Source organism: Coregonus lavaretus (assembly GCF_964263955.1).
Source record: "Coregonus lavaretus genome assembly, chromosome: 1".
NCBI classification, from domain to species: Eukaryota; Metazoa; Chordata; class Actinopteri; order Salmoniformes; family Salmonidae; genus Coregonus; species Coregonus lavaretus.
The window spans coordinates 32,799,637-32,817,011 of NC_139988.1; the positions used below are offsets into that span (position 1 = coordinate 32,799,637).

Genomic DNA, 17,375 nt, shown 5'->3' on the forward strand with positions numbered 1-17,375 from the left:
ACTCCTTCGTTGCCCGGGTGGTGTGTTTGGGATCATTGTCATGCTGAAAGACCCAGCCACGTTTCATCTTCAATGCCCTTGCTGATGGAAGGAGGTTTTCACTCAAAATCTCACGATACATGGCCCCATTCATTCTTTCCTTTACACGGATCAGTCGTCCTGGTCCCTTTGCAGAAAAACAGCCCCAAAGCATGATGTTTCCACCCCCATGCTTCACAGTAGGTATGGTGTTCTTTGGATGCAACTCAGCATTCTTTGTCCTCCAAACACGACGAGTTGAGTTTTTACCAAAAAGTTATATTTTGGTTTCATCTGACAATATGACATTCTCCCAATCCTCTTCTGGATCATCCAAATGCACTCTAGCAAACTTCAGACGGGCCTGGACATGTACTGGCTTAAGCAGGGGGACACGTCTTGCACTGCAGGATTTGAGTCCCTGGCGGCGTAGTGTGTTACTGATGGTAGGCTTTGTTACTTTGGTCCCAGCTCTCTGCAGGTCATTCACTAGGTTCTTGTGATCATTTTGACCCCACGGGGTGAGATCTTGCGTGGAGCCCCAGATCGAGGGAGATTATCAGTGGTTTTGTATGTCTTCCATTTCCTAATAATTGCTCCCACAGTTGATTTCTTCAAACGAAGCTGCTTACCTATTGCAGATTCAGTCTTCCCAGCCTGGTGCAGGTCTACAATTTTGTTTCTGGTGTCCTTTGACAGCTCTTTGGTCTTGGCCATAGTGGAGTTTGGAGTGTGACTGTTTGAGGTTGTGGACAGGTGTCTTTTATACTGATAACAAGTTCAAACAGGTGCCATTAATACAGGTAACGAGTGGAGGACAGAGGAGCCTCTTAAAGAAGAAGTTACAGGTCTGTGAGAGCCAGAAATCTTGCTTGTTTGTAGGTGACCAAATACTTATTTTCCACCATAATTTGCAAATAAATTCATAAAAAATCCTACAATGTGATTTTCTTGATTTTTTTTCCTCAATTTGTTTGTCATAGTTGACGTGTACCTATGATGAAAATTACAGGCCTCTCTCATCTTTTTAAGTGGGAGAACTTGCACAATTGGTGGCTGACTAAATACTTTTTTCCCCCACTGTATCAGGTCTTTGACATTTTTTAATTATGTTTGAGATGTAGGCCTGTTGATACATTCTAGATAAAGTGAAAAGTCTCTCATTTTTGAGGAGGAGGGATGAGCGGGGCCATCTGTAGGACTGAGGGATAGCAGACTGAGGGATAGCACTGTATGCAGGCCCATTAGCACCTCATGACTGATGGAGAGCAAGATTAAACAGAAGGGACAGTGAGGCTTTGTCCACATTTAGAAAGTAATCTCTCTACCACCCACACACCCCTTTCCTCCCTTCCTCTCTCGTTTCTCAGCTCTGTCCATTTGGCCCTTTACCCCTCCGAGGGACATCTTATTTAGGGCTTGGAATATTAAAGTAGTCAAAAAGTTCAAACATTCAGAACTGCAGAACTTGAGAATATAAGTAAGTTGCCTGAGTAACATATTGATGGTGTTCCTCTGTCATAGTTCTCTTTCAGTTATGTCTTTACACTATGTCTCTGCATCCCCTCTCATCTCGCTGTGAGATGAACACTGGTATCATCCCCCATCCTCTCACCACCCCTACCACTGTTTCTATTGTAACACATCACAGACAGAACAATCTGTTTAATTTAAGTCGTCGTCACACAGCACAGCCAGGATTTATTTGTTATACATTTATTTGATATGTTGATTTCCTCCAGTCGTCTGGGCAGCGCTGGGTTGGTTATTACATTTCCTGCCTTCCGGTGGCTCTCTCTCTTGCTAGTCTAACTGCAGCGTCTGCTATGGCTTCTAGTCACCACGGTGATGGATTACCATGCGGTGGCGTGGACAGGAGTCTAAATCACAGCTCTGGGTATGAGTTAGGAACGCTTGACCTTTGACCTTCACCCTCCTCTTTCTCATGCCGGGGTTACCCCACCTCCTCACAGACACCTTCGCCTAGCCCCGCTCTTAAATCCAGGAAATGTCCTGTCGCCTCCCGTCTCTGTTAGAGTGTAGTGAGGGAATTACTGACACGCTTCTCTAGGCAACCCTGAGCTAAATCATTGACAGATTTACCTTACTGGATTTATTTACCTGCCATCAAAAGTGGAAAAATTAATACCGTTATGGTGACATACTGTACAACCATCCAGTTAAACTAGCCCCATGTAGTGAATGTCATGTGTTTGTTAACAATTCGTTTTGGATTTGTGTGGGTTTGCCACAGATATTATTCTCTATTGTTTTAGTGATGGAGTACACTAATAAGCAAGTCCGATTTCTCAATGCCGTAAAATAAAAGTCAATAAACCTTTCACTCTCTCCCTCTGAGAAATCTGCCTCATCACCTTTATTTATCTCACTAAACCCGACTGCAAATTTGCTTTGATTCACTCTGAGAGTCGCTTCTGTGGCTCCTATTACACATTTAATCTAAGGCCCATTTGTTTGGATTGAATTTACCTCATAAACCCAAGCAGAACAGGTGAACCTTGTCATGTTTAGTGTCTGATAGAAGGTGATGTTGCAGTTTATCAGTATACAATCACAGGTATTCACATTGACTTTATCAGTCCTAATAGTTCTTCTCATAGAGGTCATATAAAAATAGTTTTTTTTTATTACATGTATTAGTACCTTATTTTCCTCTCTTTCTTTTTTTAGAGACTTACGATGACTTTGACTCCCGAGTGATCGAGGTGAGTGCTCTTCAAATACTAACCCAAAATGTTGGAATCGGTTATCATGATATTAACCTAGCCCAAAAGGGTATGTCGGAGCATCTAGCAAAGTCTGTAGTTTGAAAAAGCAGGGCAGACACAATGTAGTAACGTAGTGCTATTTGGTGTCTTTGAAGAAAAGTGGATGGGATCCCTTTGATGGTTGATGTTCCCGGTCCCTGGGAGAGCTGTGTTTGATCTGTGGAGGCTGGCTGGGAGGCTGTCTTGAGTGTCCCCTGCTGCTTGCCGTAACTCCTTGCTCGGTGAGGAACAGCACCTAGTTGAGGAGCTGGGTGCCGACGGGCCTCTGAACCTCCCTGATCGAAACATGAACCACGGTTGAACTCACTGGGCTAAGACCAGGAGAGGATACGACCATTGAGTGCGCACACATAAACACAAGCCCTACCACAGTCATGATATAGTCAGTGTATTAAAAAAGGGCAAATTACTCGTATGTTTACACTCACCGATACATCTCACCTCTACATGCATCACTCCTACTCGTGCACGAACTGAAGTTTGGTGGGGGGCTAAAGGGAATGTCAACCCACCTTCCACCCTCCAAACATTGCTAACATAACATGATTCCACTTGCATGCTCTCTGTCTCCCAAATGACGGTTCTATGTCATGACTGCATGAGAGAGACTGTAGGCACAGCCATGTTGTCAGCACTGAGGTCTCACTGCGACTCAACCCCCCCTAACAGAGGAAATGATGTGATGTTTTCTATTTTGGTAAATGGAGGAAAGTACGGTGATGTGAATATGGCGGTGATATGGATATTACTAATACGTTGTTATCAGGGGCACCCCTCTGAGAGGATATTCAAATATAGACGGAGTCGATTACAAAACACTTTGATAAACAGATAAACAAGCCAACCGTCACGCAAAACAAACTCCTCACCGTCCTCATTATGTGGCCGAGAGAGAGCGAGAGTGGAAGAGAGAGAAGAGAGGGGCTACCGAGATTCAGGGGTACATTTAGCCTCCCCATCCAGTATTAAGAGATCTCTCATGGTAATGATGGTCTTTCCATTTAGGCTAATTTAATACAAATTGATGTAGTGGAGGGCCCAAACAAACAGGGACCATCCATAGAGGTTATTTGCGGGGCCCCGTTTTTCAAAAGAATTGAAGAATGGGATTTGGGAATGCAGCCTGACCTTTAATCAGGAATAAATGTCATTTGTGTGTTTTTCAAAGGTGATTAGGATCGTTTTGATGCCGAAAATCGGGATTATCTTGATCCCACTGGAAGGGTGGATTTAGAAAGGTGAAAGGCACTACAACAATAAATTTCAATATTTCAATGTAACTAAGGTGACAAGGTTGAAAAACCTTTCTTACATCTGAAAACCAAGGGTTCATGATGTTAAATTGACCGCAGTATAGGTATTGTAGTAAAGGTCAGTTGTTATATTGAGAAGTGTCAAATAAATGGGTGTACTTACTTTTAAGGGATATATGCAGGCTCTATTATTTTTATTCCATCTACCTTTTACGTAGTTTACTCATTGCTGTTTCCCAATGACAGTGTAGAAGTAGTACCATAACTGTCCAGTAGATGGCAAGGTGTAGGACTGTTCAAAGCACTGAAAAAACAGATTCTGTGATCTTGATATTTTGGTATCTGGATCAGAATCATCCTATCCGATTTCTGAAAAACCGGCTCAAAAACAGCCAGATTTATCTGATCCTGAATTGCAAAAAAGAGGATTACAGAATCCGGATCATTCTGATCCAGATTAAAAATTTTGAAAAACTGGGCCCAGTTGGATTCCCTACTGAAATCCACTCCAAAGCATTAAGCCATTGTAATAAAGTCAATTTATACCTGCAGCAATGTACCTGCACCACTTTTCCTTTTTGCTGTGTAATTCCACAGTGATTCTTAAGGGGTAGACGAATTGGTTGCCATTTAATTTTTCAGCCCGAATTTAAGGTGCATAATGCATCGTGGATCGTTGTTGAAGGTCAAGTTGTGGTTTGAAATGTCTGCGGGTGTCAGGTTTAATGTGGGTCTGAGAAGGCTGCAGCCCTCTCCATTTCAGTTCTGTCCATTGCACTCCCTCTCCCTCCTCTTTTTCCCAAAGTGAGTGCTAGCCCCCTGTTCTCAGCATGGTGGTACAGTCCACGTTAGATGTTCTTCTCCGTGACCCGTGAGCCACTAATAGATGCGGTAAAGAGGTCAATTGGACTCGACCAAAACAATGGAATTTGCCATGGAAACGTGGGAGGAAAAGAGCGGTGGGTGAAAGAGACCGAGTCTCCTCATTGACTTCCAGCAAAATGTGTTTACATTTAGGCTATGTTAGGTTAAAAATGATTGTATAATGCTTGTATGGATGTCAACCCCAACACATGTTCATGTCATTGTTGCCAATCAACTGCATTACAGTTAAAAATAACTTTGACTACTATCATCGATTTCTGTGTGCTAGTTATGCTAACCGGCTTATACGAACGGGAGTTAGCATTTAGCAGTTACTTCTTCTAAACCTGAAAAGGGAGAACTTCTACATGTTATGCAGCAAAAGCCAAATATATCAAAATCGGACTTAAGTAAGCACATTGTGGGCTTGTTATAATAGATAAATCATGACGGATTTGACGAATATACACTTTGTTAGATCAGATTTGTTGAATGTGCGCCAATCTGGTCAACGTCTGCATTCCATTGTCTCCTTTACCACATCTGTGTTTGTTCTGTTCTAATTCTAAAGACACTACTGCCTGACCAGGTTTCACACACCTCCCCTTTCCAATCTGTCAATCAGGTCCTTGAGCTGTGATTGACCAGTGAGTGGCTGAATGGTATAGCAAGCCACTTGGCAGATGCTTAGATGGCAGATGGGTCATTCGGATGAAAGCCAGAGCGGATATGTCCCTATGTCTCTCTGTTTGTCCAACATAGCTCAATGCTGTGATCGTTTTCTTAACATGTTGGTGATATTTCTTTTGAATCTGAACATGAGGCTGAGTACTTGACATTCCCCTCAAAGCCTTGCGGGCTGATTAAAGTACTTGTTCCTTTACATGTGAGCTGTGGTTGCCTGTACAGTATTTACAATCCTCTTGAACATAAAGGAACCGCTATAGATTCCTATTGAAAGAGGGAGAATACCTGTCACTTGGAGACAGAGAGAAAAACAGCGGGAAAAGTGTTGGGAAAATACAAAGAGTTAAGATGAAAGGAGGGGAACGAGGGGATGTAAAGGAACACAATGGATGTTTCTCTTGTGTAAGAGATTTTGCTGGAATGACCTTAGAGGTCCATGTCGGCCTACTGTTCTGTTTTGTTGCTATATGTCGTTCATTCTGTTAAGGCAGCATTATGACAGCATTATGACAGCTGTATTCAGAGGTTGGGCATGTGTTGGGCCCAGTGTCCAACTGTGATATATCGTCATGTGGCCAGCATTGACCCAGGGCTGTAGCAATCAACTAATTAAATATGTCCTGCATGCGTTGCACTGATAATCCTCCCCAGCCTCTGTATGTGCTCCTCTTCATATAAATAATACAGAGCCACAGACACTTGTGTCCCCCGGAAACTGTTGGATCAGTTTATGAGTTCTATCTCCCTATAAATATACATGAATTAAATGAAATGCTTCCTGGAAAGGGGGGATTTCTCCCCCAAGGACAATAGCACCATGTCATTAGTTAGTCAATGGGTTGGGACATGAGAGTGCACTTGCATAGGAAATGGAGATGGCTTGGCTCCAATGGCACGGAGACTCAGGCCTCTCACAACTAATTTCATTAAAAGGGGATGAATACCATTACGGATGTGTTGTATAACTACTAGCTACACAACCTTCAAAGTATCCCCAAAAGTCAAAGATTTGTTTTTCAAAGACACACCACTCTTGCAGTAGAATGAAATGTGTGCTCTGTTTTCTATACCAATGGTAGTTAATCCATTCCATACAGTAGCTCAGTGAGTCTCCAGTATGCACATAGTGAAGTGGTGCATTAGTCTTGTGCCAGCCAACACGGCTCAGTGTTTACAGTACTATATTGTTAATCAACACATAGCAGTACAGTTTATTTCAATCTTCCTCCACAGTCCAGGGGTGTATTCATTCCACCGATTCTGTTGCAAAACGTTTCTTAAACGGAAGCAAATGAAACGGGTAGGGACCTACCTGAATTTTTCCAATAGAAGCTCTCCAATAGTTTGCTTCCATTTGGTTCTTAAATGGTAAACGGTTTGCCTAATGAATACACCCCTGATGAGTCCCACCATGACACCCAGCACCAGCTCCTCTAGGATATCACTTCCCAACACTCCCTCCCTGCCTCGCATTGCACTGGCAATCTTTCATTTTATGACTTCATGCATGTTTAACAGTTGCAATTATGTTTTCTGCGATGGCAATTTGCCAGGGCACCTGCTAACTTGAGTTAAATCAGTATGAGGGTTCAAGACGCAATGTTGGTTCCTAATTGTATTCGGGTTAATAGAAAACAATTCTCTGCGGCTGAGAGAGATACTTGGTAATAAGCAGCAAATGGCAACAAGAATATAATGGCAAAGTGGCTTAACGGCGCTGCCAATTACATTAGCTTGCAACTAGAGCTCTCCTTGTCTGACTCTCTCTTTCTCTCTATTCCCCCCTCTCTCGCTTTCTCTTTCTCTCTCTCTCCCTCCCTCTCTGTGGGTCTCAACACATTGACATTGGAGTCATATTTTATGGTGAAATACCCAGCTGTTATGGTTTCCTCCTCTAAATGGAATCATATGTTGGGTTTAGGTTTTAGCAGGCTTTGAAAGTATTGCTATAATGAGAGTTCTTCTTTCTCGCACATGCATACACCTTCAAACAGACAGGATCTGCAGTGGGGTTGTGTCTCTCTGGCTGGCCACTGGCAGTTCCCTTTCACATAGGGAACAGCTGACCCGCAAAGGCTCATAACCCACCTAGACAGAGAGTTGGACAAAGGGGAACTTCTGAAGTCAGTGTTGTTGAGTTAGGAGCAGAGTTCTGTTGGACCGGTACCAGCTCTACATCTGTTCTCTCCAGCTGTTCTGTCCTGGTTCTACTGTCTGTGACTGCTGTGAGCCCTGGGAGGACCTCTGGGGCTGGGGCCTTTTACTGTCCAGCTGTACCAACTCCCATGGGGGGAGGGAAAGAGTGGAGAGATTGGATGGGGTGAGGGTACTGGTAGGATGTGTTAGGGTGTGAGGGGGTCATTGGGGTGTGAGTAGAGGAGTGTGTAACCTAGTAGGTGTGTTCTTGTGTGTCTGTGTTCACTTGTGTATATGTTTGTGTGTGTTACAAGTGTGAATGTGTGTAGAGCAGCCGTTGTCTCTCCTCCAGTGCTGTATGTATGGCTAACCCTCAGCCATGTCATATGCTCACACTGCCCCCTGCTGCCTCCCAGGTTACACTGCAGCTCGTAAATCTGGCCGGAGGGAGGGGAATAGAGTGAATGAACAGGGAAGGGCAGCACTCGTCTGTCTATCCCGATCGATGGGAGACAATTAAATCTTATGAGGGATGAGATGGGCTGTCTCCCCAGGGGCAAACATACACACACACACATCGCCTCTAGACACCGGCAGGAACTTTACTCAGTCGAAACGAGTGGCGCAGTGGTCTAAGGCACTGCATCGCAGTGCTAGCTGTGCCACTAGAGATCCTGGTTCAAAATCCAGGCTCTGTCGTAGCCGGCCGCGACCGGGAGACCCATGGGGCGGCGCACAATTGGCCCAGCGTTGTCCAGGGTAGGGGAGGGAATGGCCGGCAGGGATGTAGCTCAGTTGGTAGAGCATGGCGTTTGCAACGCCAGGGTTGTGGGTTTGATTCCCACGGGGGGCCAGTATAAACAAACAAACAAACAAACAAAAAAATATTGTAAGTCGCTCTGGATAAGAGCGTCTGCTAAATGACTAAAATGTAAATGTAATGTAATGAAACATCGGACACAAAGTGGACATAGTGGTACTGGGGCCTTGAAGGAAAGGTCAGTCCCTCTTAAAAAGCCAAAGGTTTAATAAGGTGCTCCCTGCATTCTGTTTGATAGCGATTGATAATTTGTACGTTTGACTATACACGCTGGTCATTTTTTAAATTTATTTTTTATGACTTTTAGGAAGAAAGCAATAACATCGAGAGAGAGGGAGTGACAGAGAAATAATAAGTTTATCACCAAATCCAATTAACCTGGGGCTTGCCTCCCTTTAGTTCTCCCCCAGGGCCCATCCTCTGCTTTATAATAGGATGTCTATGAATTCAGTGACATTCTGCCTCCCATAAAGAGGAGCTGTTTCACATTGTTCTGGTCTGAGGTAATGGGTCGTTTAGTTCTCCTCCGCTTCAGTTCCACTCCCTGACTCTCAGGAGAGATTGAAATGGTCTTGCTGGGTTCTAAATCCCGATAGAAGTTGTTTATTCTCCAAGATAATGTTTTTGTAATGCTATCCTGACTGTCCTCTTTAGGGGTCAATCTAAGCTATCCCTTGTGGATGCTGCTAAGCTATTTTAACCTTATGGTTGTTGTTTGAGTTTCAAGTTCAAGTTTTATTATTGACAGGTGAAGAGCGTGTTCAACATGACAGCCAAAGAGGGCCGGAAGAGGTCCATCAGCTGCCTGGTCGCCGTTGGCAATGGGAACGGAGCAGCAGGTGAGTCCAAAACCCTGCTGGAGAGTAGCTCTCCAGGAGAAGTGGTGGCCACTTCTGAGCTAGTTAGCTAGCTACACTCTCAGGGTGCAAAGCCTCAATCTACTTTTTCCTCAGTGTGGCGCTTGAAAGCTTTCAGTTCACTGAGACAGATGAGTGTCTTTCTTTGATCGTAACTTTGCTGCCAAAAATGTATGATAGCGCATCATGGATTGGAATGTGATTGGTTTATCTGTAGAAGCTGTCAGCTTAATGAATGATAATTTTTTCTGGCTTGTTCCGCCTAACTGTCAAGTTAGCATGAAAAGTGGAACGATAAAGTAATCTGATATGGAAACTATGACAAGCTGATGTGGATGAAACCAAAAACATATATTTTTTAATTTTTCTATATACATTTACTTATTTCCATCTTTTGTCCTGCAGGTTTTGCCTTGGGTAAAGCGGCAGACCGTCAAACTGCACTGAGAAAGGTAAAATGTTGCCCCCTAACCTGGAAAATACCCATACTGGCACTGTATACAGTATGTGTTCAATTATGGAAGTGGCTTTGTTGAAATGTGGATACACTGACACACTGTCAATGGTCTTCTTCCCACAACAGGCAAAGAACCGAGCAGTGCACTATCTGTACTACATTGAGAGATACAACGACCACACTAGTAAGTCACTATGTGTGTGGGAGGGTCTCTGCGTGCATCAGTTTGAGTATGAGATCAGAATGTTTTGAGTCTTCCTCTCTCATCATTTGTACTCCTCCATCTTCTCTTGGCCCATTCGGACACAGGCCTGTTGAATAGGGGTCTGTTCTGGCTAACGTGGTTTTTGTGCTTAATGTCTGAACAGCAAACCAGGCTTTTTTCTATGCAAACCCTTGGACTGTAAGTGAGCAAGCTCAAATAATATCTTGGCTATTCCCTCAGCATAGACTAATTAAACTACAAAATATGTCAACAGTAATGTTGTTGCTAAATGTTTTCTGCAGAGGGGCTGTTGCTACAAATCGGTAGATCAAAGAGAAGTGTTTCACTCTGTAGGGGGTTGTGCATCTTTCTCTTGCTGTAAGTTTGTCTCTGTGTGAGTCACACACACACACACACACTGAAAGAGGCTGTTCCTAACAGGCCCAGACCTCCTGCAGCAGCTACTGCAAATATTCTGTTCTGTGGGTGATGTGTGTGTGAGACCATGCCGGCCCAGGCTAACACAGGCTGGCTCTTTGACTACCGTCACTAACCCACTCACGGTTACACCCGCTCAAGGCTCTGACTCATCATCCATGGTTCATCAGGAGTAGGGTTGCAAAGGGAGGGTATATTACTGGTAACTTTCTAAGTAACCAATAAACAACTTTCAAGTTTTTTATTTTACCACCTGACATTTAGGGGCCTTTTTGAGTACTTCAGATTGTCATGTGAATGACAAACTGTAAAACATCCTAAATATAAACCAACTTAGTGAATACTATTGGTGTTTAATACAATGTCTTGGTGCCAAACTGGTGGCAGTGTCTCATTGCTGCAACTCCCCAACGGGCTCAGGAGAGGCAAAGGTCAAGTCATGTGTCCTCCGAAACATGACCTGCCAAACCACACTTCTTAACACCCGCCCGCTTAACCCAGAGGAAACACCGTCCAACTGACAACCAATGTCAGCCTGCAGGCGCCCGGCCCGCCACAAGGAGTCGCTAGATGTGCCAAGTAAAGCTAAACCCTCCCCTAACCCAATTGAAGCTGGGCCAATTGTGCGACGTCCTACAGGCGGCCGGTTGTGACACAGCCTGGGATCGAACCCGGGTCTATAGTGACGCCTCAAGCACTGTGATGCCTTAGACCACTGCGCCACTCGGGAGGCCCTGTTGAGTAGATGATTTTTTCATTAATTAGGCTATTTTCTCTTGAACCATATGGTCTATCCACTTGAAACTCATGGACAATATGGACAGATATTTTAAAAAATATATTAATATATGAATAAATGTTTTTAAGTTATTCAAGTATAAATTACCTAAATTGCCATAGATTACTTGTTAATTACCAAAATTAGCAATAGTTACTGGTAGTTTTGCAACCCTAATCGGGAGAAATCCGAAAACGGCCCCCTATTCACTATTTTGTGCAGGACCGGCTGGGATGAGCTGACGACTGACAGCTGGGTTGACTTGGATGTTTTTTTTCTTCTGTTTTTAACAGTTTACCATGATATCAATTCCACTTTCAAGAGAACCACCCTACTCATGAAGAAACAGCATAAAGGTATAGTAGAGCATGAATATGTGTGTGTGTGTTTTTTTCATGGCTGCCACCTAGAAGAGCAACATGTTGATGAGTGTTGAACTGACCCCAGCACTGGAAATTATACCATGACATACTCTACACACACACACACAAACACACACAGTCGCTCTGATACTGTTCGTGTCACAAATCTATTCACTCACATAAAGGAACCCACACCTCTCTCTCTCTCATTTACACCCTGTCATGTAAACCTCCTCAGAGGCAGATGGGATTATGAAACTCCAGTGTAGTTGTGTCGGCGACACCGGGTTCTCCAGCTCAGGAGGAGTATCAACTCAGACCTTTGTCCTCACACACAACACTAGTGTCAGAGTCTGTTCTACAGTCTTAGACTCAAGCGATGTAGGCACAACCTCTCCTAAATATATAACTTATTAGTTGGGTATCAGTTAATACTCCTAACGGTGCAGGTTTTTTATGTGTATGAGTATATGTGCTTATGTGAGTGTCATTTTTTTGCAATGGAAGAGTCATAAACAACACTGTGATAGGCATGGAGGTTGGCTACTAGTATGTGTCTTTCTGTCTGTCTCTAGGTTACGGACTACACTGTCACCGCGCGGTCATCACCATCTGTAAGCTGATTGGTGTAGAGGACATGTACGCCAAGGTAGAGGGCTCCGTCAACCTTCTTAACATCACCAGGGCTCTGTTCACCGGACTGGCCAATCAGGTGAGCCGTTGTCAACATCGTCAGGGAGACCTGCTGGCTCTCGGCCAATCGCAGGAACTCTTCCTGCAAAAACATAGACAAGCTCTGAACTCACACACACACAAACACACACACAGACACTGCTTTAGATTAACCCTCTCCCCTTCTCTTTCTATAGGAGACCCACCAGTCTCTGGCGGAAAAGAAGCAGCTCCACGTGGTAGAGTTTCAGCCGGAGCGCGGGCCCCTGCCCCTCATCGTGGCCACCCCTAAGAAGGGTGTACGTCCCGACCCCGAACCTGAGGAAGAGATCCCCAACACGCGGCTCAACTGGGACGACGTCCGTGCTGCTCAGGGCATGAAACGCTCCGTCTGGGCCGGGGTCAAGAGGACCATCTGGTGACCGCAACACAATCGTAACACAAACAGAACACAAGACCAGCCCTATGGACTGGTTGGGATATGTTGGAGCGATGTTTGGCTGGATTCAGGTTGTTGGGTTGAGAGTGTGACTAGGAAGGAAGCCTGTCTCTCAGGCATCATAAGACTGGAGCCCCATGGAGGTCATCATCAAGAGACTCACCCCATCAAGAGACTCACCCCAGTGTTAATTACATCATCAAACCTAGACATTTACTGTATGCATATGTATAGCATCATGACTTTGTATTTCACCAAAGGTTGTGAAATACGGCCAAAAGAGTTTCACATCCAAACAGTTTAACTCAACCAATGGATTATCTTTTTGGACTGTAAGAATAGTGTTGTTTCAAAATCACTTGTTCATGTGACATTGTTGAAAATGTGAGCTGTCTAATTAAACATTGAAACTCTCCAAAATGGCTTGAGTTGTGATCTATTGCTTTTGAAAGACCTGTCGAGACATTTCCTGCTAAGATGCCAGTTATAGTGATTGTTTGTGTATACCGTTACTCCTCAGCATCTGTCTGTCGCTCGCTCCAGAGGCTCTTGATGTTTTAGCTTTTCAGGGATTTCAGCCTACACTCCAATATGCCACTACTAACATATTCGCAACGTTTTACAAACATCATGAAAACCAAACTCGGTGGTAAGAATGCACCAAGAAAATGGCTTCAAATAACTCAAGTGCTTTTAACAGTGAATGACTTTGTAAACACAAAGTATTATGTTCTGCCATACTTTACCGTACTCTGTGGCTTCCCATGTTATCTCTCCTTGACTATGATCTGACTCTGTTAATGTGTATAATTATTCTCTTATAATGGCCCCTGTAGTAAACCTATGAGTTATGAATAATTCAGTGTGTGTGTGGCAGGAAGTCTCTTTGGTTTGAAGTCTGAAGAAGCATTAATTCACACATGAGAAGTTCTCCAAAAAAGGAATCTTTCCAATAGTACCATCTGTCTTAAGCCAGACAGGCATTTCAATAATGTTCTGTTAATGTGATCTTGAATTTGCCTTGAACTTGGTGGTTGACATTATGGTAGGATTCAAAAAAGTAATAAACTCTTTCAGCTGAAAGAGCACATGACTAGGGTTGCAAAGCTACCAGTAATTTACAGAAACATCTATGGTGACTTTGGTAATTAGGACTTTAAATCATATTATTATTATTCTGCACGCTACTCCTCTTACACCCTTTAAAAATGTAGAACGGTCTGGAATAGTGTGCTTACATTGAACTTTTTGATGTATTTTATACTTTTGTGTCGATCTTCATTCACTAATGGTACTTTTTCAACATTCTAAAGCTCACCATTGTGACATGACTTCTGACATTCAATATAAACAACGTTTGACACAAATCAGCTAATTCTACCACTTTCCCATCAACTTAGACAAAACAAAGAGAGTATGACATCTTGGTCTACTTCTCTGATATTCAAATCTGGAATGGGAACATAAATACACTGCTCAAAAAAAATAAAGGGAACACTTAAACAACACAATGTAACTCCAAGTCAATCACACTTCTGTGAAATCAAGCTGTCCACTTAGGAAGCGACACTGATTGACAATACATTTCACATGCTGTTGTGCAAATGGAATAGACAACAGGTGGAAATTATAGGCAATTAGCAAGACACCCCCAATAAAGGACTGTTTTTGCAGGTGGTGACCACAGACCACTTCTCAGTTCCTATGCTTCCTGGCTGATGTTTTGGTCACTTTTGAATGCTGGCGGTGCTTTCACTCTAGTGGTAGCATGAGACGGAGTCTACAACCCACACAAGTGGCTCAGGTAGTGCAGCTCATCCAGGATGGCACATCAATGCGAGCTGTGGCAAGAAGGTTTGCTGTGTCTGTCAGCGTAGTGTCCAGAGCATGGAGGCGCTACCAGGAGACAGGCCAGTACATCAGGAGATGTGGAGGAGGCCGTAGGAAGGCAACAACCCAGCAGCAGGACTGCTACCTCCACCTTTGTGCAAGGAGGAGCAGGAGGAGCACTGCCAGAGCCCTGCAAAATGACCTCCAGCAGGCCACAAATGTGCATGTGTCTGCTCAAACGGTCAGAAACAGACTCCATGAGGGTGGTATGAGGGCCAGACGTCCACAGGTGGGGGTTGTGCTTACAGCCCAACACCGTGTAGGACGTTTGGCATTTGCCAGAAAACACCAAGATTGGCAAATTCGCCACTGATGCCCTGTGCTCTTCACAGATGAAAGCAGGTTCACACTGAGCACGTGACAGACGTGACAGAGTCTGGAGACGCCGTGGAGAACGTTCTGCTGCCTGCAACATCCTCCAGCATGACCGGTTTGGTGGTGGGTCAGTCATGGTGTGGGGTGGCATTTCTTTGGGGGGCCGCACAGCCCTCCATGTGCTCGCCAGAGGTAGCCTGACTGCCATTAGGTACCGAGATGAGATCCTCAGACCCCTTGTGAGACCATATGCTGGTGCGGTTGGCCCTGGGTTCCTCCTAATGCAAGACAATGCTAGACCTCATGTGGCTGGAGTGTGTCAGCAGTTCCTGCAAGAGGAAGGCATTGATGCTATGTACTGGCCCGCCCGTTCCCCAGACCTAAATCCAATTGAGCACATCTGGGACATCATGTCTCACTCCATCCACCAACGCCACGTTGCACCACAGACTGTCCAGGAGTTGGCGGGTGCTTTAGTCCAGGTCTGGGAGGAGAACCCTCAGGAGACCATCCGCCACCTCATCAGGAGCATGCCCAGGCGTTGTAAGGAGGTCATACAGGCACGTGGAGGCCACACACACTACTGAGCCTCATTTTGACTTGTTTTAAGGACATTACATCAAAGTTGGATCAGCCTGTAGTGTGGTTTTCCACTTTAATTTTGAGGGTGACTCCAAATCCAGACCTCCATGGGTTGATACATTTGATTTCCATTGATAATTTTTGTGTGATTTTGTTGTCAGCACATTCAACTATGTAAAGAAAAAGGTATTTAATAAGATTATTTCATTCATGCAGATCTAGGATGTGTTATTTTAGTGTTCCCTTTATTTTTTTGAGCAGTGTATAATGTACAGATCTAACTATACAGCTGTTTTAGTAACCACATCAACAACTTTTCGCCTCAATTTTTTCAAACTGCCGTCAATCAAATGATCCATAGCTTATAGGCTACGAAGTGCATGCTCGGAGAAGCACAGAGCAAAGTTATATTTCTAAAATAGCTGCTGGGATGGTGTAAATAAAACTAGGCTGCATTACACACTACAATGGATAATCCAACCCTGAGCCCCGGCCTGCTCTGCTCTTGCTGATATTACAAAAAAAAATGGTGTGCTGCCTAACCAATGGCTGTGCTGTGTAGGCCTGCAGTGGCAGTTCAGGACGAGAGTCAAATACTTTTTTTATTAGGCCTAGTCCAAAAAATGTTGAGTGCGGACTAGCCTATAGCCTATGTTCTATTCAGTTTGAGAAGGAGAGCGCAAAGATGAGGAGGACCGGAGGTCAACGTTGATAGCTTTGAAAACAACATTTTTATTTATTTATCAGAGTTATTAACCTCACAATAAGCCAGATTCGAGTAACTTACATTGTGATACTGAAACTTGAAGCAGCAGCCGCGGCACAAATCAATCGGAAATGGACAGCTCATGGTGCTGAAAGTGGTCAAATTTGAGTAATTCATTTCAACCATCTTCATTTTAATTTACTAACAACAAGGGGGCTTCGTGTTTCAGCCTAATTCTTCCTATTTAAGAAATAACAGGTAGGCCTACCTGTTTGACAGACGAAATTAGGCTATAGGCTGCTATATCCATGTCCACCCACCATGCACTCTTTAAATAGCCTACCTCCAAGTCAGTGAAAGGCTGTTAAGTTAAAACCAAGACTCAAATTGAGAGGATATGCCATAGACCTAACTTTTATTAAAGAAAATGGCAACAACAAAAAATAACACAGGCCTATAACTTTGGTCCGTGATGCTTTATGCTAGAAACAAGCTGTAAAATACCCGGGAAAGACGTGACTCCCATGCATATGGGGCAACCTGGTCTCAGAGCATTTGCTATTATTCTGTAAGTAAATTCGAGACACAACATTTAGTATGACATGTTACGTTTGTATTGGTATGTATTCATTTTTGGATGTCCATTGCCCATTTCGTATGATATGTTACGAATTTGAAAAATGTACAATATGTTACGAATTTGCAGAAGGTATGATATGTTACGAATTTAGCTAGCTCGCTAATATTAGCTAGCTCGCTAACATTAGCTAGGCTAGGGGTTAGGGTTAGCGGTTAGGTGAAGTGTTAGCTAACATGCTAAGTAGTTGCAAAGTATCTAAAAAGTAGTAAGTCATTTAAAGTAGCTAATTAGCTAGAATTGTCCATGATGAGATTCGAACTCACAAGCTTTAGGTTGCTAGACGTTCACGTTATACACTCACCCATCCACCCCAACCAACCATCCTACAAACATAACATATAATACTAAATGGTGTGTTGCAGATTTACGTACAGAATAATATGAAATGTTCTGAGACCTGGTTGCAACAGGATATCGCAATTTAATTTATTTGACATTCAGAGGCTGAGCTACAACCTATAGCCAAG

At 43.7% G+C, this 17,375-nt stretch overlaps 2 protein-coding genes across 2 annotated transcripts in view; both read left to right on the forward strand.

Annotated features, from left to right (window-relative positions):
- Positions 1–13,197, forward strand: part of LOC311134850 (small ribosomal subunit protein uS5m-like) — a gene marked incomplete at its 5' end in the record, with an annotated part of 30,317 nt that extends 17,120 nt beyond the window's left edge. Inside the window, 7 exons of the mRNA XM_084168627.1 lie at positions 2,710–2,744; positions 9,316–9,406; positions 9,830–9,876; positions 10,008–10,065; positions 11,596–11,658; positions 12,240–12,376; positions 12,534–13,197. Of these exons, the coding sequence (XP_084024753.1) occupies positions 2,710–2,744; positions 9,316–9,406; positions 9,830–9,876; positions 10,008–10,065; positions 11,596–11,658; positions 12,240–12,376; positions 12,534–12,758 (656 nt within the window). The 3' untranslated portion in view covers positions 12,759–13,197. The remainder of the gene's footprint in view (positions 1–2,709; positions 2,745–9,315; positions 9,407–9,829; positions 9,877–10,007; positions 10,066–11,595; positions 11,659–12,239; positions 12,377–12,533) is intronic.
- Positions 1–17,375, forward strand: part of LOC311134805 (sodium/calcium exchanger 1-like) — a gene marked incomplete at both ends in the record, with an annotated part of 795,938 nt that overhangs the window by 461,207 nt on the left and 317,356 nt on the right. The window lies entirely within an intron of this gene.